The sequence below is a fragment of the Miniopterus schreibersii genome (assembly GCF_964146895.1).
Source record: "Miniopterus schreibersii genome assembly, chromosome: 9".
NCBI lineage: Eukaryota > Metazoa > Chordata > Mammalia > Chiroptera > Miniopteridae > Miniopterus > Miniopterus schreibersii.
The window spans coordinates 79116155-79132534 of NC_138118.1; the positions used below are offsets into that span (position 1 = coordinate 79116155).

Genomic DNA, 16380 nt, shown 5'->3' on the forward strand with positions numbered 1-16380 from the left:
ACTATAGCAACACAAGCAAGAGGTGAATTCTAGCCAATAGAATTAAATTCACAATAACATAAATGGAATTAGCAGACAGGGACTTAAACTAATTATAATAATTAAGATTAAAATTTTATAGAGAAAGGTGGATAGAATGGGTGAATGGATGGGAATTCTCAACAGACAAATGAAAACTTAAAAAATAAAATTATAAAACTGAAACTCATAATATCTAAAATGAAAACTCACTGGATGAGCTGAATAGTGGACTGAAGGTATCAGAATAAAGTATCAGTGAACTCAGGGACATGGCAAAAGAAAATCTCCAAACAGAGGCAAAGAAAGAAAGAAAATGAAGAAAGAAAGAGGAAGAGAGTGTAACAAACCTGTGGGACATCAAAAGTTAAACATACACGGAATTGGAATCCTCAAAAAAAAGAGATAACGGAAGACAAAATATTTGAAAAAGACATTGTTAAAAGTTTTCCAAAACTGATTTTAAAAAAACAGAACAAAAATGTACAGTGAGTCTTAAGCAGGATATATACAAAGAAAACCACATCTAAGTTCATCAACATCAACCAATAAAAATCAAATATAAAAACAATGTCTTCAAGCCACCACAGACGCAACACATAACATTCAGGGTGACGATAAGAGTGACAGCGGACTTTTTAGCAAACAATGGAAGCCATAAGACAATAGAATGACATATTTAAAGTGCTGAAAGATAAAGCTATCAACCTAGAAATCTTATCTGGCAAAAATGCAATTCAAAAAATAAGGGCATTTTGAGAATTTAATGGCAGCAGATCATCACAATGCTAGATAAAGTTCTTAAGAGTAAAGTGAAATTATCCCAGGTCTGCAGGAAGACATGAAGGACACCAATAAAACCCTAATTGAAATGTCCAGTTGTCAAAGATGACAAGAAGTTAATTAGGCACTGGTTAGGAGATAAAAGGGAAGGGAATCATTCAGGGCATAGGGAACAACATGTGCAAAGGCCCTGAGGAAGGAAAAGGAACAGTCCTTCCTGGGAAAAAAGGAGGAAGGACTATAGAACTGAAAAGAAAACAGCCTGCAAAATGATAAGACCCAGCAGGGACCAGGTCAGGAAGGACACCGTAGGCTATTTTTCTACTCTACACCCACAGATTCATTCCCAACAAAGATTAGCACACTTTTTTTTTTTGGATTTTCAGAGTTAAACTAGGTTTAATGTCAATTCACAAATCCATAGGTACACCACTCAATAGCCTGAATAAATAATACATCTTGCACTTACACTATTTTCCAAATTAATGCAAAAAGTATTTCATTGATGTTACTCTTCTGCAAGTAACCTCCAGTGGTTTTTGCATCTGCTCCAATTGAAATTCACAATGACCGACCAGGACAACAGATCGGCTCCCTCCACATCCCAGCTCCTATTGCTAAATTCTGGCCCTATCCCTTCCACTCTCTGCTCCTGTCACAATGGCCTCCTCAATACTCCCCAATAAGCTGGCACTCTCCACCTTAAGCAGGAGACAGTCCCACCTTCACACAACTATCCACAAGGTCGAGATCTTTGTTTTACCCTCTGACACACACCCAGATTCTACCAGTACCTGGCATACAGCAGGCTCTCAGGTGTTGTTTTAATTGAGCTGAATAAACTGAAGACCCCGAATAAATGTCCTGGCCAAAACCTCACCATCACTAAAGAGGGAAAAGGGAAGGAGGAAGAAAGAAAAAGAGAGAGAGAAAAGGAGAAAAATCCCACAAATTGACAAGGAAAGATTTCTGGACTTTTCAGCTGGAAAAGATCAACGGTGGTGGTGTCACTGAAATCCTATGCCCTATCTACGACATACATGTGTTCAGAGAAGTCTGGAGAGATTACTGGTTAGTTGGGAAATTTTAAATCCTCTCTCTGCTTAGCAACCTTGAGCCAAACACTTAACCTTTTAGTGCTTCCACTTCAATGCACATTAGAATATTATTTACTACTTATCTGCCAAATAAGAATATTATAAAGACGAATGAGACTGTTTTCAAAGTGTTCTGAGAATTTCTTTCCAAATCTTATAAAAATAACATAACTATGCCAAAAAGTCATTAGGAATAGATACATTTATACTTTTATTTTCATATCAGTTCAGTTCAAAAATATTTAAGAAACTAATATAGTCAGAAAAATATGTCATGGGAAATAAAAAGGGAAATTAGATATGCCTCTAAAGCAATCCCTTTATATACTCTGAATTACTTTGGTTTAAAAAAAGTAGAAACGGATTTTCCTCCTCCTATGTGCATATTTTTATATCTGTGAACATGGTTTATATAAAACACCGTCAGTCATGATTGATAATTCTTTTAAATCTCATCATGAAAAAGCAAAACAAGCCTATTTCACATATAATAAATTTCTAACATAGTTGGTAAAAAAATATTTAGTTTGTTTATATACTGATCTAAATGCTTTTCAATCCATATCCTGCTGAGTCCTGGGGCGTTAAGCCTGCTGCATGCATCTTATCTCACAATAAGGAAGCATTTTAAGGCAGAGCAAAACTGTGAGCTTTCATCTTAGCAGAAACTCTCAATAGGGACAGAATCAACATTGGGGGGGAAAACTAGATAAATGAAATAATCTGCATAATTTTATTATGAAATGTATAACCTCAATACCATCAATGTTTACTCTGAGCAATTAATAGTTCCTTTATTGAATTTTCACGTTTCAGATTTAAAATTCTGTTTTAAATAATTGGGGTAACCCTTTTACATTATATATTTTGTAGTTATTTTGTTCAGGCAAAAATTTTCCCTTGTAAAACCATCTGAGAGAAAGATTATTTTTAAAAGTATGTCATATACTATCTTAGACTCAAGTACAAAGCAAACTAAGTAATGGAAACAGAACTTAAAAGCAAGTCACAATTCACAACTATTTTCTGGCACATAAACCACTTGCTCTCACGGTTAAAATAGCTCTCCTAAGAAAGAAGGGTACCAATTAGTAAGCCACCAGCAATTCCAGTGAGCAGAGCACCGTGGCACTGCAGGAAAGCTCACTAACTGCAGGAACAGGCAAGTCAGAGTTGGAGCCTCTCCCCATACAAAAATCAGATACGCTAGGCAACATATTAAGTCAGAAAAGAAAAAAAAACAAGGTCTAAAAATCTCACAACCTGAAAACAAAATGAATACAAAATCATAATAAAACAGTTTTCAGTTCCTTGAGTTCTCACCATTATATTACCCAAAACTTCAATTTATGCTCTCAATTTTAATATGTCATTATTCAAAATGGTCATTTTTCTACCCTAAGCTACACTTGCCGATGCAAGTACAATGATCTCTGACTATTTCAGTAAAACCACAATTCTAATCACATTGAGTTCACCTTTTCCTAAGTAGGAAGTGATAAATAAGCATGTCTAAATAAATATACCAAGTAGCTGAAAAATATTTTAAAAATCTATCAGCCTGAGAAATGAGCTGAATAGTCTGAATTTCCTTGTTAAAAACTGGAAGGACTTTGTAAGGAATGATGTTCATGCTCCATGAGTATCAAAACTGTAAGAACATAAGATGGGGAATTAAGAACCCCTAACACTGAGGGTAACATAGTAGACCTTTCTGCTTAACAGACGGCAGTCTTTAAAACTACATCTTGGCTTCAAATTTTTAAATTTTTTTTGAAATTACTGAGATGACTGGTTAATAAAACTGTACAGATTTTCAGTAATCCCTTCCCTCCGGGGTAACATATGAAGGCTCAATGCCTCTCTCTCTCATGGCTGGCGGTTACTTCCTGTTTCTTGGGTCATTCTTACAGTACTGTCCACACTATGACACTGAGCAGCATCCACAGTCAAAAAGAGCCAAATAATTCCTTGTTTTTTGCTCAAAACTCAGACCAAACCAATTAACTGGTTATGTTGCAGTCGTTTGTCAAACGCTCTACTCCATAAGGTCATTCTGGCTTTGAAGTTCTGTGATTAAATATGAAGCATGTGTTCCATATCTATCAACCACCCACTGAGTACTTAACAAGCCCCACCTTGACCGCACTGTTAAGCTTTAGAGTAACGACTTGTAGAGTTTTGGGACATGTGCATTTTCAAAGACTGTTGCCACTTAGTGTATAAACACACAGGCAAGCTGATCTTTCCTTTTCCTTCACACAGAACCTTACTCAACATGAAAGAAACCTGGACAGAGATATTACTAGACATTCAATTACAACTCCCATTTAGTGAAAGGATTTCACTGGCACTTTGAATTTATATTCCTCTTTAATCTAAACTAAGTGAGTAATAATAATAATACAGACTAACAGTTACATAGCAGTTACTAGGTGTCAAACATGGTTCCAGGCACTGCACACATGAATCCATTTAATGGCCACAGTAATCCCATGAGATGGTAACACCTTGTGCCCACTTACAAAGAGGAAACTAAGGCGAGTGAGAGTAAAGGACTTGTCCAGGTCACTCAGCTACCAAACGGCAGCCAGGATTTGAACACAGGTAGAGTGGATCCAGAGCCTATGCTTTCTACCACGCCGTCTCCTGAGAAAGTCCGTCGGTATGTGCAAATGTGTAACTATAATAAAATATTCTACAAAGGACATTAGAAGTACATCAAAGTTTAATATAAATACATTAAAACAGAATTGTACAATGTGGCTCCTACAACAGAAAGAGATCCCCCCAGAGACGTTGACTATGCCCACGACTGTGTCTGCTACAGCGCAGGGGCTGGTACGTCTGTTGCAGCCAAGAGCTGAGCTTTCAGTTAAGTTACATAAACGCTGGAAGAGACCAGGGTTTCTTCAGCTCGCTGGGACACATGCACACATCACATCAGAGCTGCAGCGACCATGGAAACTTAACTTACAATCAGTGCTAGTGTTTAAAACTTGAATCAAAATAAGATCAAACACTGAAAGAACACTGCTGGAGATTTGAGACATGAAATCTTAACAAAAACCCTGCATTTCTGTAAGTGAAATCCAACGTGTTTGTAAGTACGTGACTATCGGAACCAGCGTGTTTCCAGGGGCAGAGCCCCGGGACGCGAGGCGGCCGCCCACCTACCTCGCCGTGGTTGAAGAAGAAGCAGAGCACCGTGAGCGCGCCCCCCAGCCGGCTGCCGCTGCAAGAGGGAGAAAACGGGGCTCAGAGGGGGCCCGGCGCCCCGCGGGGCCCGCCCGCGCGACTTACCTCCTCCCGGCGTCGGGGTCCGCGTCGGTGTCGTCAAAAGGAGCTTGATTTTAACAAAGTTAGACCCGTCTCCCTCCGACGCGGGCAGGGAGGCCTCCTCCGCGCCACGTTACCCGCCCCGGGCCCCCGTCTTTTCCTTCGGCCTTGACTCTGGGGCGGCACGTTTATTTGTGCCCTTTGGCATTTCTGACCCTTTTTCTTGGGCCACATGGCAGACACTCGGGAAAGGGGAGGGAAGCACGGAAAAGGATGCCAGCGGTGAAGTTGGAGGGCCCGCCCCGCCCAGCCGCCTTTCTACAGACACGCTCACTTCCGCTTCCAGCAAGTCTGCGCCTTCCGGGTAAGTCTGGGCCTTCCGGCAAGTCTGCGCCTTCCGGGTAAGTCTGGGCCTTCCGGGTAAGTCAGTCTGGGCCTTCCGGGTAAGTCAGTCTGGGCCTTCCGGGTAAGTCAGTCTGGGCCTTCCGGGTAAGTAAGTCTGGGCCTTCCGGGTAAGTCAGTCTGGGCCTTCCGGGTAAGTAAGTCTGGGCCTTCCGGCAAGTGTGCGCCTTCCGGCAAGTCTGCGCCTTCCGGGTTCCGCAGCCCGAGCCGCAGCGCGCGGTCAGGGGCACAGGCGGCGGCACAGGCCCGACGGGTGCACGGGAGGGGGGCTCGCGGGCGGGGACACGGCCACCTGCGGCTCGAGGAAGAGGCCGCGGTGGAGGCCTGCGGCCACCTCCTGCCTTTAAGGAGCCAGGTAAGGAGGGAAAAGGGAGGCGCCGCGGCCGTCTTTAAAGGATCCACTGAAGTCCAAGACCACAAATCCACAGGGACATGAATGGTGGGACTGAGTGACTCCCCCCACACTGGTTATCAACCAGGACTGGCACAGTGACATACAAAGGGGAAAGGAACAGCACACTGGCCAGCAAGTAGCTGAAGCGATGGGTCACGGAGATAGAGGGACAGATAACGGTGCCTAAAAGGACTACAGCCCAGCGGGAGCAGCAGGCGGGCAAGAGAAAGCCAGCCGTCAGTGCAGGGATGACACCTTAGAGCGCTGAAGAATGACTTATGGCTTCAAATAAGAATCGGGTAGGTGAGTTTATTCTGATATTTTGAACTTATTCCGAGAGAAAAAGTACAGAGGTCTGCATACTTTAAAAAAATGGTTTCCTCCTTCCACCTCCCCTAATCCTACTCACCTGACCTAATCAATAATAGCATTTGTGTGTCCATCCTTCCAAATCTCTCTCTAACCCATACACTGATATAAACATATATTTTAGTGTGATCATACTAACCTCCCTCTGGAATTTGTTCCTTTTCTAATTAATCTATCCTGCAGATCATTCCCAAGCAATACATGTGACCCATAGCACTCTTTGGACAGATGTCAGACATCGCACAGTACAGCCCTTGCCATCATTAGACATATTTTCAATCCCTTGCTATAATAATTTTAAACAGATTTACACCCTTGTACCTGTAAATATTGGTGCTTTACTCTACAACTTTTTCATGCTGTTATTCTGAGTTGTGCTTCCTGCCAACTGTACACAGCACCATTTTTGTGGTGTTTTTATGTGTGTTTTCTGACAAGGTGCGTTTTCTCTTCTGGGAGTTGCCTGTTCACACTCTTGTCCATTTTCTTACTGGACTGTCCGTTTCCCTATTTAAAGATGAGGGGAATCATTTTTTTTTTTTTTATGTGGTTCATTTTATGTAGTGAAATGTCAATATTTTCCATTCTTCTGCATTTCCTGTCTGTCTGCGAAGGTCCTCCCACCTCAGAATTGTTTCATGTTCCACCATAATACAGGTTACGGTGCAGCATGCTCCGTGAGTACAGACCAGAGGCGGATTGTGTGGCACCCTCTAATGCTCTGCTGATCTACACGAAATGCTGAGTTACAGTCACTATGAAATGATGTGACTTCCACTCATGCTACAGTAGTATCCCCAGCATTTCCCTCCTTCCCCTCCAATCCTTAGAGACTCCCACAGAGGTCATTTCATTTTGCTAAACAGAAAAGACCTACTAACAACAGTACTTAAAATTGATTTTTCCCCATTACAGTTGATCAGTTGATATTTCAGCATTCCCTGGCAGTTAAAAAAAAAAAAGTTTCTTCTGCAACATGACCACCAACTATCAGAAAGTATGAACGCAGCTATTGCTAAAACACTACACTTGCTAAATACCTACACTTGCTCATACATCCCCATGCAGCTTCTGGGCCTGAGTTCGTTAGATATAAAATGAGGAGGTAAGAATGTAAGAGATGTTTTCAGTTCTGACGCTTAATAATTCTATAACTTTTTTCCTGCACCCTTCAGTGAAGTGGACTGAAAGCGATCCTCACATTCTGATTCTGTAGGCTTCCTGAATCACTGAGGGTTTCCCCTCTGTTTACCAAGGAATGACGAGATGTGCAAAGTTCAACATTCAAAGAGAGAAAAAGTAATCACAGTTAATTCAAAATAATTTTTAAATAACTGCAGGAGCTCGTTTTCTCGGGTGTAAATGCTAAGAGCACATGAGAGAATAATTCGGGGATCACTGGGTGGAGAGACAGGCTGTCAGCACCTGCTGGCTGGGGAAGGGCCGCCCGCAGGCTGGGCTGAGGGAGCACCTGTCCCTAACCTTAGGGCAAGGACGCCTGGAGCGCAGAGGGGAGAAGGAGGAAAGAGGAGGGGGCAACGGACGGAGGAAGGGGGAGGAAGAAATGAAAACATGGACGGAAATGAAAACTATTCAATCAGAAGACAGCCGACAGCCCTTTGTTTGAAACCTGCAGCCAAGCACGTCTCACTTCATGTCACCGCCACCCTGGACCCTTGGTTGCCAGCAGATGCAGGCTCTGGCCGTCATCACGGCTTTGTGCTCAGCGGAGCCTCTGCTGAGGCCCAACCAGCACACACCTGACTCTCCATCCAGACCCCTCCTGCGCCCTCCGAACCCCCACTCCCAAGTGAACAACCTCCTTCCCAGCACCCTGTCTCTACCAGGTGCTTCCCTTTCCTCCTGCCTGGGAAGCTCCCTCTCCTCAGAGAAAATTCTCCCCCATCGCCCATGTGCTCCGGGCTCAAGGTCCAGAGGTGAGGCCCTGCCTCCGTCCCACTTCCAGACACGGCTCTGCTCCAGGACCTCAGGGGAACCCCGCTCTCTCTGAAGTGCAGGGAGGCCAGAGCTATGCTGAAGAAAGAAACCAACAGGATCCTGTGACCAGCTGGATTTAGGATGCAGCTAAAGAAAGTCATGGGTGTCTTCCAGGGGTCAGACTTGAGCAACAGTGTAGTTAAGTGTCATTTGCTGACACAGTCACATTAAAAGGGGCAGGTTTGGAGAAAAGATGCTGATTTTTCAACCAATGACTTTCATGCATTTACATGTACTAAAGAGAAATACTTACCTTTTAAATATTCATATACAGCTGTTAGACCAAGTGATCAAATTTGTCAGCAGGCCAAGTTCACAGAACATTGCAAAGACCAGAGATGGAGAAGTCTGAGCTGGTGTAACCACAGCCTATGTAAGACATGCTCGTAGCCAAACTCAAGCCCTCATCAAGAGTAAAGGCTTAATTTTTTTTAATGAAGGACAAAAAAAGTCAAAATAATGGAAGCAAAATTGGCATAAAGAATATAAAATGCAACTTTTTCTTAAAGCAGGTGGGATACAGGAGAGAAGTAAAAATTGATATAAAAAGCCAGTCTGTTCTGCCACGGAGCCAGAAAGGAATCCTGAGTGACAGGTAACCCGGGTGGGACCAGGAGAACTGATCATAGTCACTGTGACTTCACCACAGGGTAGAAAGGGGGACAGTAAGCAAATTCAACAGGAGGTTTGACATACAGACTAATCTTCCAGGCCCTCAGGGCTTCTGGACCATATCTAGAAATAAAGTATTTTTAAAAACTCTTTCTGGCATCAAAGAAGCAATTATGAACCTCCAGTGACCTCAGAAGACAACAGAGAACATCAGAATTGGGGGATGAATGCGCGGTTCTGACTGGTTGGTTCCCTGCTAGACAAAAAGGCACTTTCTGGTGACTTGTTCTGTCTACAAAAGCATGGCTGGCTTTTGTCCCAGGAGTTGAGAAGGTGGAGAACTGAGTGAAGACCCAGAGAGAGGTCAATATTCACAGGAGGAGGGAAGACCAGAGGTGGATGGGAGTGGTCACAGCAACATGAGCGGCAGACACTGGCTGGGGAGGAGTTCATAAAAAAGATCATGAAACAGTTCTCAAAAAACTCTCTCAGTACAACAGAGAGGACGGCAAAGAGGGGCAGGGAACACAGGGCCGTGCCTTGGTTGGGGAGGGCACCCAGAACTTCACAGATGTAAGTGACGGGGCAGGGGATTGTCACTGCCACCCAGTGTCCCCTCAGCACTGAGGTGGTTAAGAACCAGATGTGCCTCCTCAACTTTCTCCCGTCTGCTGCCACCTGTAGAGGTTGCCAGGCCTGGGTCCCCTCACAAAGGGACTTACATCTGTTCATTCTCTAAGAAAAGCCACTGGGCCATAATCCTGTCCCCTTACAACCTTCTAACCACGTCTTACAAGCTACCTCAATCTTAAATACAAATGTCAGGTCAGTTACCAGGCTGCAAGGAAGTTTTCAATGTGGAAAAAGAGACAAACTGAAGAGGACCTGGAGGCAACAGGGACAACCAAGAGGCAGAAGGAAAGTCCAAGCTCAAACTCCACTAGCACAGTCCAATCGCACAGAAAGTTACAATGAAACCTAACAAATAAAACATGGGAGGAAAAATCTAAGAGAACTGGATCTCAACTCGAGGGTTCCAACTTCAAACAAGAGGATTTCAGGAAAAGCCAAGGCAGCGGAGAAGAGAAGGTCATCAAAGGAGTAAGGCCAGAAAAGTCTTCCCCTCAACAGAAGGACTGGCCAGATGGGTGGAGCCACAGTGTCTGACAACAAGATCGAAACAGGATTCACCACCTCGTGGCCGCTAGGGCACCGGAGAGAAAAAGCAGAACCTGAAAGCTGCCCGCTGGGGGAGGGAGAGGGGGGACACAAGCCCACATTCAAAAGGATCGAGGGCAGAACAGGGCCTGACTTTGAAAAGCTCTAGTGAATCTTGGAAGACAGTCTTCCTGGACCCAAGTCAAGGGAAAAACACAATCCTACAACCAGCCAGACCAGCAATCACGTATAAAGGTAAAATCAATTTCCCACATACAAGCTACAAACCTCCAAATTACCTCCATGTACTCTTTCCTGGAAACTACCCGAGGATGGGATCCTCCCAAATGAAGGAATAAACCAGAAGGAATCAATACAGGCCTGAAGCGACAGTGAACCAGCATGAGAGGACAGGGAGCCCTCAGGGCGTGGGGAGCACACATCCCAGGACGGCAGCCCTTTCCTTTTCCGTAACTGATTTACTCCCTTCGTCCCACTGAAAACTATTTCCTGAGGGCAGGCGTTCTTTTCTCGCACCTGAGTGAGGTCTTCCCCTTCCTGCCCCGTCACTTCCAAACACCTTCTATGTGAGCTTCCATTTCAGGTAACCTCATAAAACACTTCACCCCGCTACAACCCTGAAGGCAGGCCACAGGACTGGCAGTAACCCTTTCTTCCCATGGCATTTATTCAAATTCTATAGAAACTCAATGTCAGCAGGGTCCATCCACAGTGCAGAGCCTCCATACTGCCTTTTTGCCCTCAGGGCCCAGGACGGTGGACAGCCAGGGACACTCTGCGGCAGGTACTGAGCCTTCAGCCTCTGAAGTGACGGTTATAACAGGCACTCAAGGAAATGGTACTGAATGATGACTTCAATAAATGCAGTGAAAAGGAGCACAACTACAGATTAGTGACTCAGCAATAATGTCATTTCCATATTTTAACTTCTCTACTTGAAAACTAATCTCCCAAATGTAATAAAGCTACCCGTGAGACAGTGGGCAGTCCTTGGCAAAAGAACACATGCCCCAGCTTCCCCTCGGCTCATCACCACACGAGGTGAGGTGCGTCGGCCTTGCTTCCCGAGTCAGCCTCCTCTCCTGATTGCCATACCCCTTGGTTAAGTTGTCTTGTTTCAAGAAGAAAATTTTCCCATCTCTTAATCATGCATTTTCATTTCAGTCTCCCCTAATTAAATCATTAAAAGAACTTCCTTAGAGCTAAGTCAGAAACATTAGCATTAAAGTATCTTAAATCTAAATGCAAATATATTCTCAACTGATCTACTAGCTACCTCATTTGATAAACATTTATCAAGTAACTGCTGTATACTCAAACTCTAAGCTAAGAACTCAAGAGGTACTAAAATGAAATGCCACACTTCCAAAGCAAAGAAGACAGCAGGAGAATGGCAGATGCAAATCTATTAACTCAAACTGAAGAGTGTGTATATACCTGTAACTATGCTCCTACTCTGCACCGCAAAGAATCAGCGAGCAGAAGAAAAGAAAACTAAGGATACTCTCATGGCAAGAGAATTAAAGTATACAATGTGGAGAACTGTCAACAAAAAGAGCAATAAACAGAAAAACCCTTCAGAAAAGTTGTCAATCTTTTAGTTTTAGGAATGTTGCTTGATTACAAAGTAAATCAGGTCAGATAGTAAATACCTGCATAAAATATATTTCTATTTTAACATTAGCAAAGTAAGAGCCTTTACACTGTTTGATGATGAGTGTTTCCATTATATTTCACGTAAATAATATATATTGCTTATGCTCACATACCCATGAGTACCTAACATTTTTCAAATATGCCCCCCACATTTGATAAATTTAAGCCTCTAAAATTATTTTTGGTTTTGCTGGCCATGACAATGGTGAAATCATCCAAATGGGAAGTAATTTTATATCTACAAGTAGAGATATCAGCAATGACACTGTTCTAAAACAGAACCACACTTCAACAATAATTGCACTATGTATATCACCCTCAGGCATGCTACCACACACCATGCTAAAATATTCTCAAGGGGCAGGCTTACCTGAGGCACGTGCCATAAATGAAGAACAAAGCCATCATCAGTCCATTTAAAAGGAAAATGACAGCCACATAAAAGCAAGCGGGGTCTCCCAATCCTTTAAAAACAAACAAAACGTGTGCTCTAAAAGGCTCTTTATACGTCTGGCAATTGATATTAAACATGCTTGTTTTGAAAACGGTTGTGATATATATCGAGTGGTTGCCTTGTTTCCAATCCGAACACACAACACTCCTGCGGATCTCAGACGAACGGGGAGCAGCCGTGGACAGACGCTCCTCCAGGGTCTGCCGGGGAAGTACGGGGTCTGCCCCAGCTTTTGGGTCTGGCTGGGCTGGTGACAACTCAACAGAGTGTGCAGCAGCCAGGGAAGGGGACATGTGGGTGGCCCTGCTGACAATCCCAGCCAGGCCCAGCCTGGCTGTGGCCCCAGCCCAGGAGCCAGGAGGTAAGCGCAGCAGCCCCTGGGGTGCAGCCGAGGCCCCTGAGAGCAGGGGAAGCAGCCCCCCGCGGTCCCGCCCAGGCGCCCCGCTGGAAGGACCATGAACGGAAGGCAGGGCGGCGGTTTCCCGTCGCTGGGCCCAGCAGGCGCCAGGCAGGGGCGCGGGCAGAACTTGCCTTCACAGCTCTCGATCGGGCTGAGCCCTTCTCCTCTGGTAACCGTCCAACAGATCTTGGTCTGAATGCCAACGAAGTCCATTATTTTGGTATAAATTCGGTACCAGCTGGCTAAGATGACCTAATTTTTCAAAAATAGAGACATTATGAGAAAAGATATTATCCTCAACAGTTTCATTACTGGAGTATTTGTAAGATGCTTGATAACTATCAAATGTCCCCTTCCAGTAGCATGCACTTGGCACCTGCGGAATCCGGTAAGAGCCTCACAGCCCCAACAGGTTCCGCGGGCAGCCCTCAGCTGCCCACCCACGGGCAGGAATAAAACAGAACCAGGAACGTGCGGGATTTATCTGTATTTTCAAGAGCTATAAAACCCTACTACGGAACATAAAAGACGACAAACAATCAGAAAGGTTCTATGTCTTCCTGAATGGGTCTAATGATTCAAGACGTGAATTCTCCCACAAATTAATTTATTGACATAAACCAGTACTAGTCAGATCCGAAGTGTCTGTTTAGGGCTGTTACCCAGAGAATAACAAAGAGGAGACAACCGAAAAGAATGTCCCAACACACATAAAGTGCATTACTTACAACTAAAATAGTGTGATCAACAGATCAAAGTAGCCCGGTGGAGGTGGTGGACTCCACCCAGATCCCGCCCAGCAGCTGCACGGCCTGCAGCTGACAGCTCTCAGCTGAGTCCCTCTCTGGGAACCACTGTCTGCTAAAGAGTCAGTTCACTAAAGGCCACCCTCACTCAAGGACAGCTGCGCCCTTTGACTGGCGAGTCCGGGCCCTGGCCTGCAGGTACGCAGCCTGCAGAGCCTCCCAGCCAGCCCAGCTCCTCCTGCCCTATCCTGCTCCCTTCTTCCCTTCAGGCACTGACCCCCATACACGTCCTGCAGGAAATCTAAGTCTGCTTCCGACCTCAACCTAAGGTGACACTACACGCAAGTCCAAACACAGAAGCAAGCACACACGCATAATAACGTTGTATATAATCATGAGTGTGGGGGAGATGGACCACACCCCAAAGTGTCAGGTTACACGCATGACCACTGTGAAAAAACATGATTAGATTCCTACCCCACACTATACCAAAACAAATTCCAGGTAAATTAAAAATGCAAATATTAATTAAAAACATCACAATTAAAAAGAACAAAGATTTTTTACATATATGAATAAAAAATCATAAATTAAAATGATTCACAGATATATTTCTGTACAGAAAAAAATACATACACATCATACACAAAGCTAAAAGCAAACAAAAAGCTGGGGAAAATGTTTTATCCATATAACAGTATTAAAATCCCCATATAATAAATGCGCTCTTATAAAACTTCAATGGAAATATAGACAAAGGGCATGAAAATGCATTTTTAAAAGAGAAGATGCATTTTTTAAATAAATTCATACACACACAAAGCAAGGATTCAGGTAGCCAAGCATTCTCAAAAACACTGCTAGTGGGAATTGCACTTCGTGTAACCTATCTGGAAGGCATTCTGGCAGCATGACCACAATCACTCAAGTGTGGATTCTGTTAAACTAAACAGTTCCACCTCAACAAAGTTATAGTGTGAAAAACGGAGACACGTAAAGACTGAGTTCAAAGATGCTTACTGCAGCATCAGAATATCTTAAAAGGAATTTTCATAAATGATGAACTAAGTAAACAATGGTACATTGTACACACAGCCATTAAAAAGGAGGCTGTGGAAGAGAAGATGACACAGGAAAATGGTTATAAATAGTCTTATAAGACAAAGGCATTTATTTAAAAGATGTGCCATGTGATCTCAGTTTTCTTGTGTGATCCAATTTCTGCAAAAGTAAATGCATACGTGGTTATACTGAAAGTACTCGGTAAGCAGAACACTGGGCTTGTGGTTATTTATTGGTCTCTGCCTCCTCATTAATCAGTCGGGTGAACTCACTGGCCTGGAAGTTCAACTCCTCTCACTCAATGGGAAATGACCAGGAGCCCAGCTAAGTGCTGGTACTGAGCCAGAGCGTGGGACCCCTGCCAAGACCAAGGCCACCCAAGGCCTTGGCATGAGGCCCAGGCTGTCCAGCAGCAGCAGGTGCTGAGAAGGGGGGACGGGGGAACTGTGGGTAACTGGAGCACCACCCATCACGTCAAGGAGGCGAGCACTGAGGAAGGCACAGGTAAGGGGGGCCCTGGAGAGCTCTGAGGAATGTGTCACCTGAAAGCAGGATGGTAGAGAGGCCAAAACAAGTTACTGATGTCACTGCCTTCCTCCCCACCTCCTGGGTGGCCCACCTCGAGAAAATACAGTGAAGGGAAGCCTCCCAGATGGGGAAGAAACACTATTTGGCCAATGACCTGTGAAAGGCATGGCACCCCCCGCTATAATCCCAACCAGCACGCCATGCAGATAGCTTCACATTCCCTAAACCACACAATCATAGGTCCCACAGAATCAGTTCAAGTTCTTCAAAATTAATGATTTTTTTATATTCCTTTCTAAGAAGAGATACATTTTTTTTTAAAAACAATAAAATGTAATGTACTGAATCATACCTTAGATTTAGAATTAGCTTTTAATACAAATAACACTTTTTTGTAAAGTAAGAAAATCACAATTGAGAAAGTAGCTTACCTCAGGGTAAAGATTGAACCTTTTTAATGTATTAATTACAAGGGGGTATTCGGTCAGCCTGTCATTCATAATCATCCATACTCCATTTAAGAACGAGGGCGCTTCCACAATAGTCTTGAAGTAGGAATAATACAGCCCCTGAAATAAGCATATATTATAGTCATAATAAAAAGTACATAATTACTATAGTAGCTTTAAAGAAACTTAAAATACACTTTTTAAAAAACAAAGCACTCAAGCAAGTAAGAGCTACAATCAATTTCATAGGTTTCTAACCACTGATAAGTTCTTAGATTGCAAAAAGCGTACATATTTTAGTATAACCTTGTCTTAACTGAAACAATTGGGCTCAAAAGAGCTTCAAAAATAGTTTCCACATTTATAAAAATAACTCAGCATATCTCATTTAAGAAAACCCTATAACCTATAATGTGAGTGTTGGAGAAGGCTAGCTTGAATAGGGTGTGTAACCTATTATGGAACTGAAATTTACCATCAACTACAAATTCTTCCCTGGCCAGAAATGTTTCCCCGTCTGCTTATCTGAATCCTTGTTTTGTAGGTTTGATTTTGGAATCACATAAACAGCCTATTATAAATTAAAATTTTTAAACAGAAATTATCAAGTTGGGAGAGGATTTCCAATAACTTTAAGATGTAGTAATTTCACTGTACATCCCTACTGTGTATCCTAAAATCAAACTGAAATGCAAGAAAGTCCTAAACTGTTTTCAGAAATCATATTTTTAATACCTCTGGCACTGTTATTCCTCAAAAGTAAGTAATTTCAAACCAAGATTCTCAGGCTAACAGAAAAGATGCAAATTTAATATAAAATAAGTAAAAACCATGAAATCTTAAATTTGAATTTAAAAATAAGATAAATTCATGAGTTATTTTATAAATTCATGAGTTATAATAAAACTGTTTCCTAATTCTGTTTACCGAAAAGGCCAATCTAGTTTAAAATAG

General features: G+C 43.1%; 1 protein-coding gene across 1 annotated transcript in view; it reads right to left on the reverse strand.

The window, feature by feature from the left end:
- DPY19L1 (dpy-19 like C-mannosyltransferase 1) overlaps positions 1–16380 on the reverse strand; it is a 63499-nt gene that overhangs the window by 31034 nt on the left and 16085 nt on the right. Inside the window, exons 4-7 of the mRNA XM_081147438.1 lie at positions 15409–15546; positions 12773–12893; positions 12158–12251; positions 5076–5133 (exon numbers count right to left, since the gene is read on the reverse strand). Coding sequence (XP_081003564.1) covers positions 5076–5133; positions 12158–12251; positions 12773–12893; positions 15409–15546 — 411 coding nt within the window. The remainder of the gene's footprint in view (positions 1–5075; positions 5134–12157; positions 12252–12772; positions 12894–15408; positions 15547–16380) is intronic.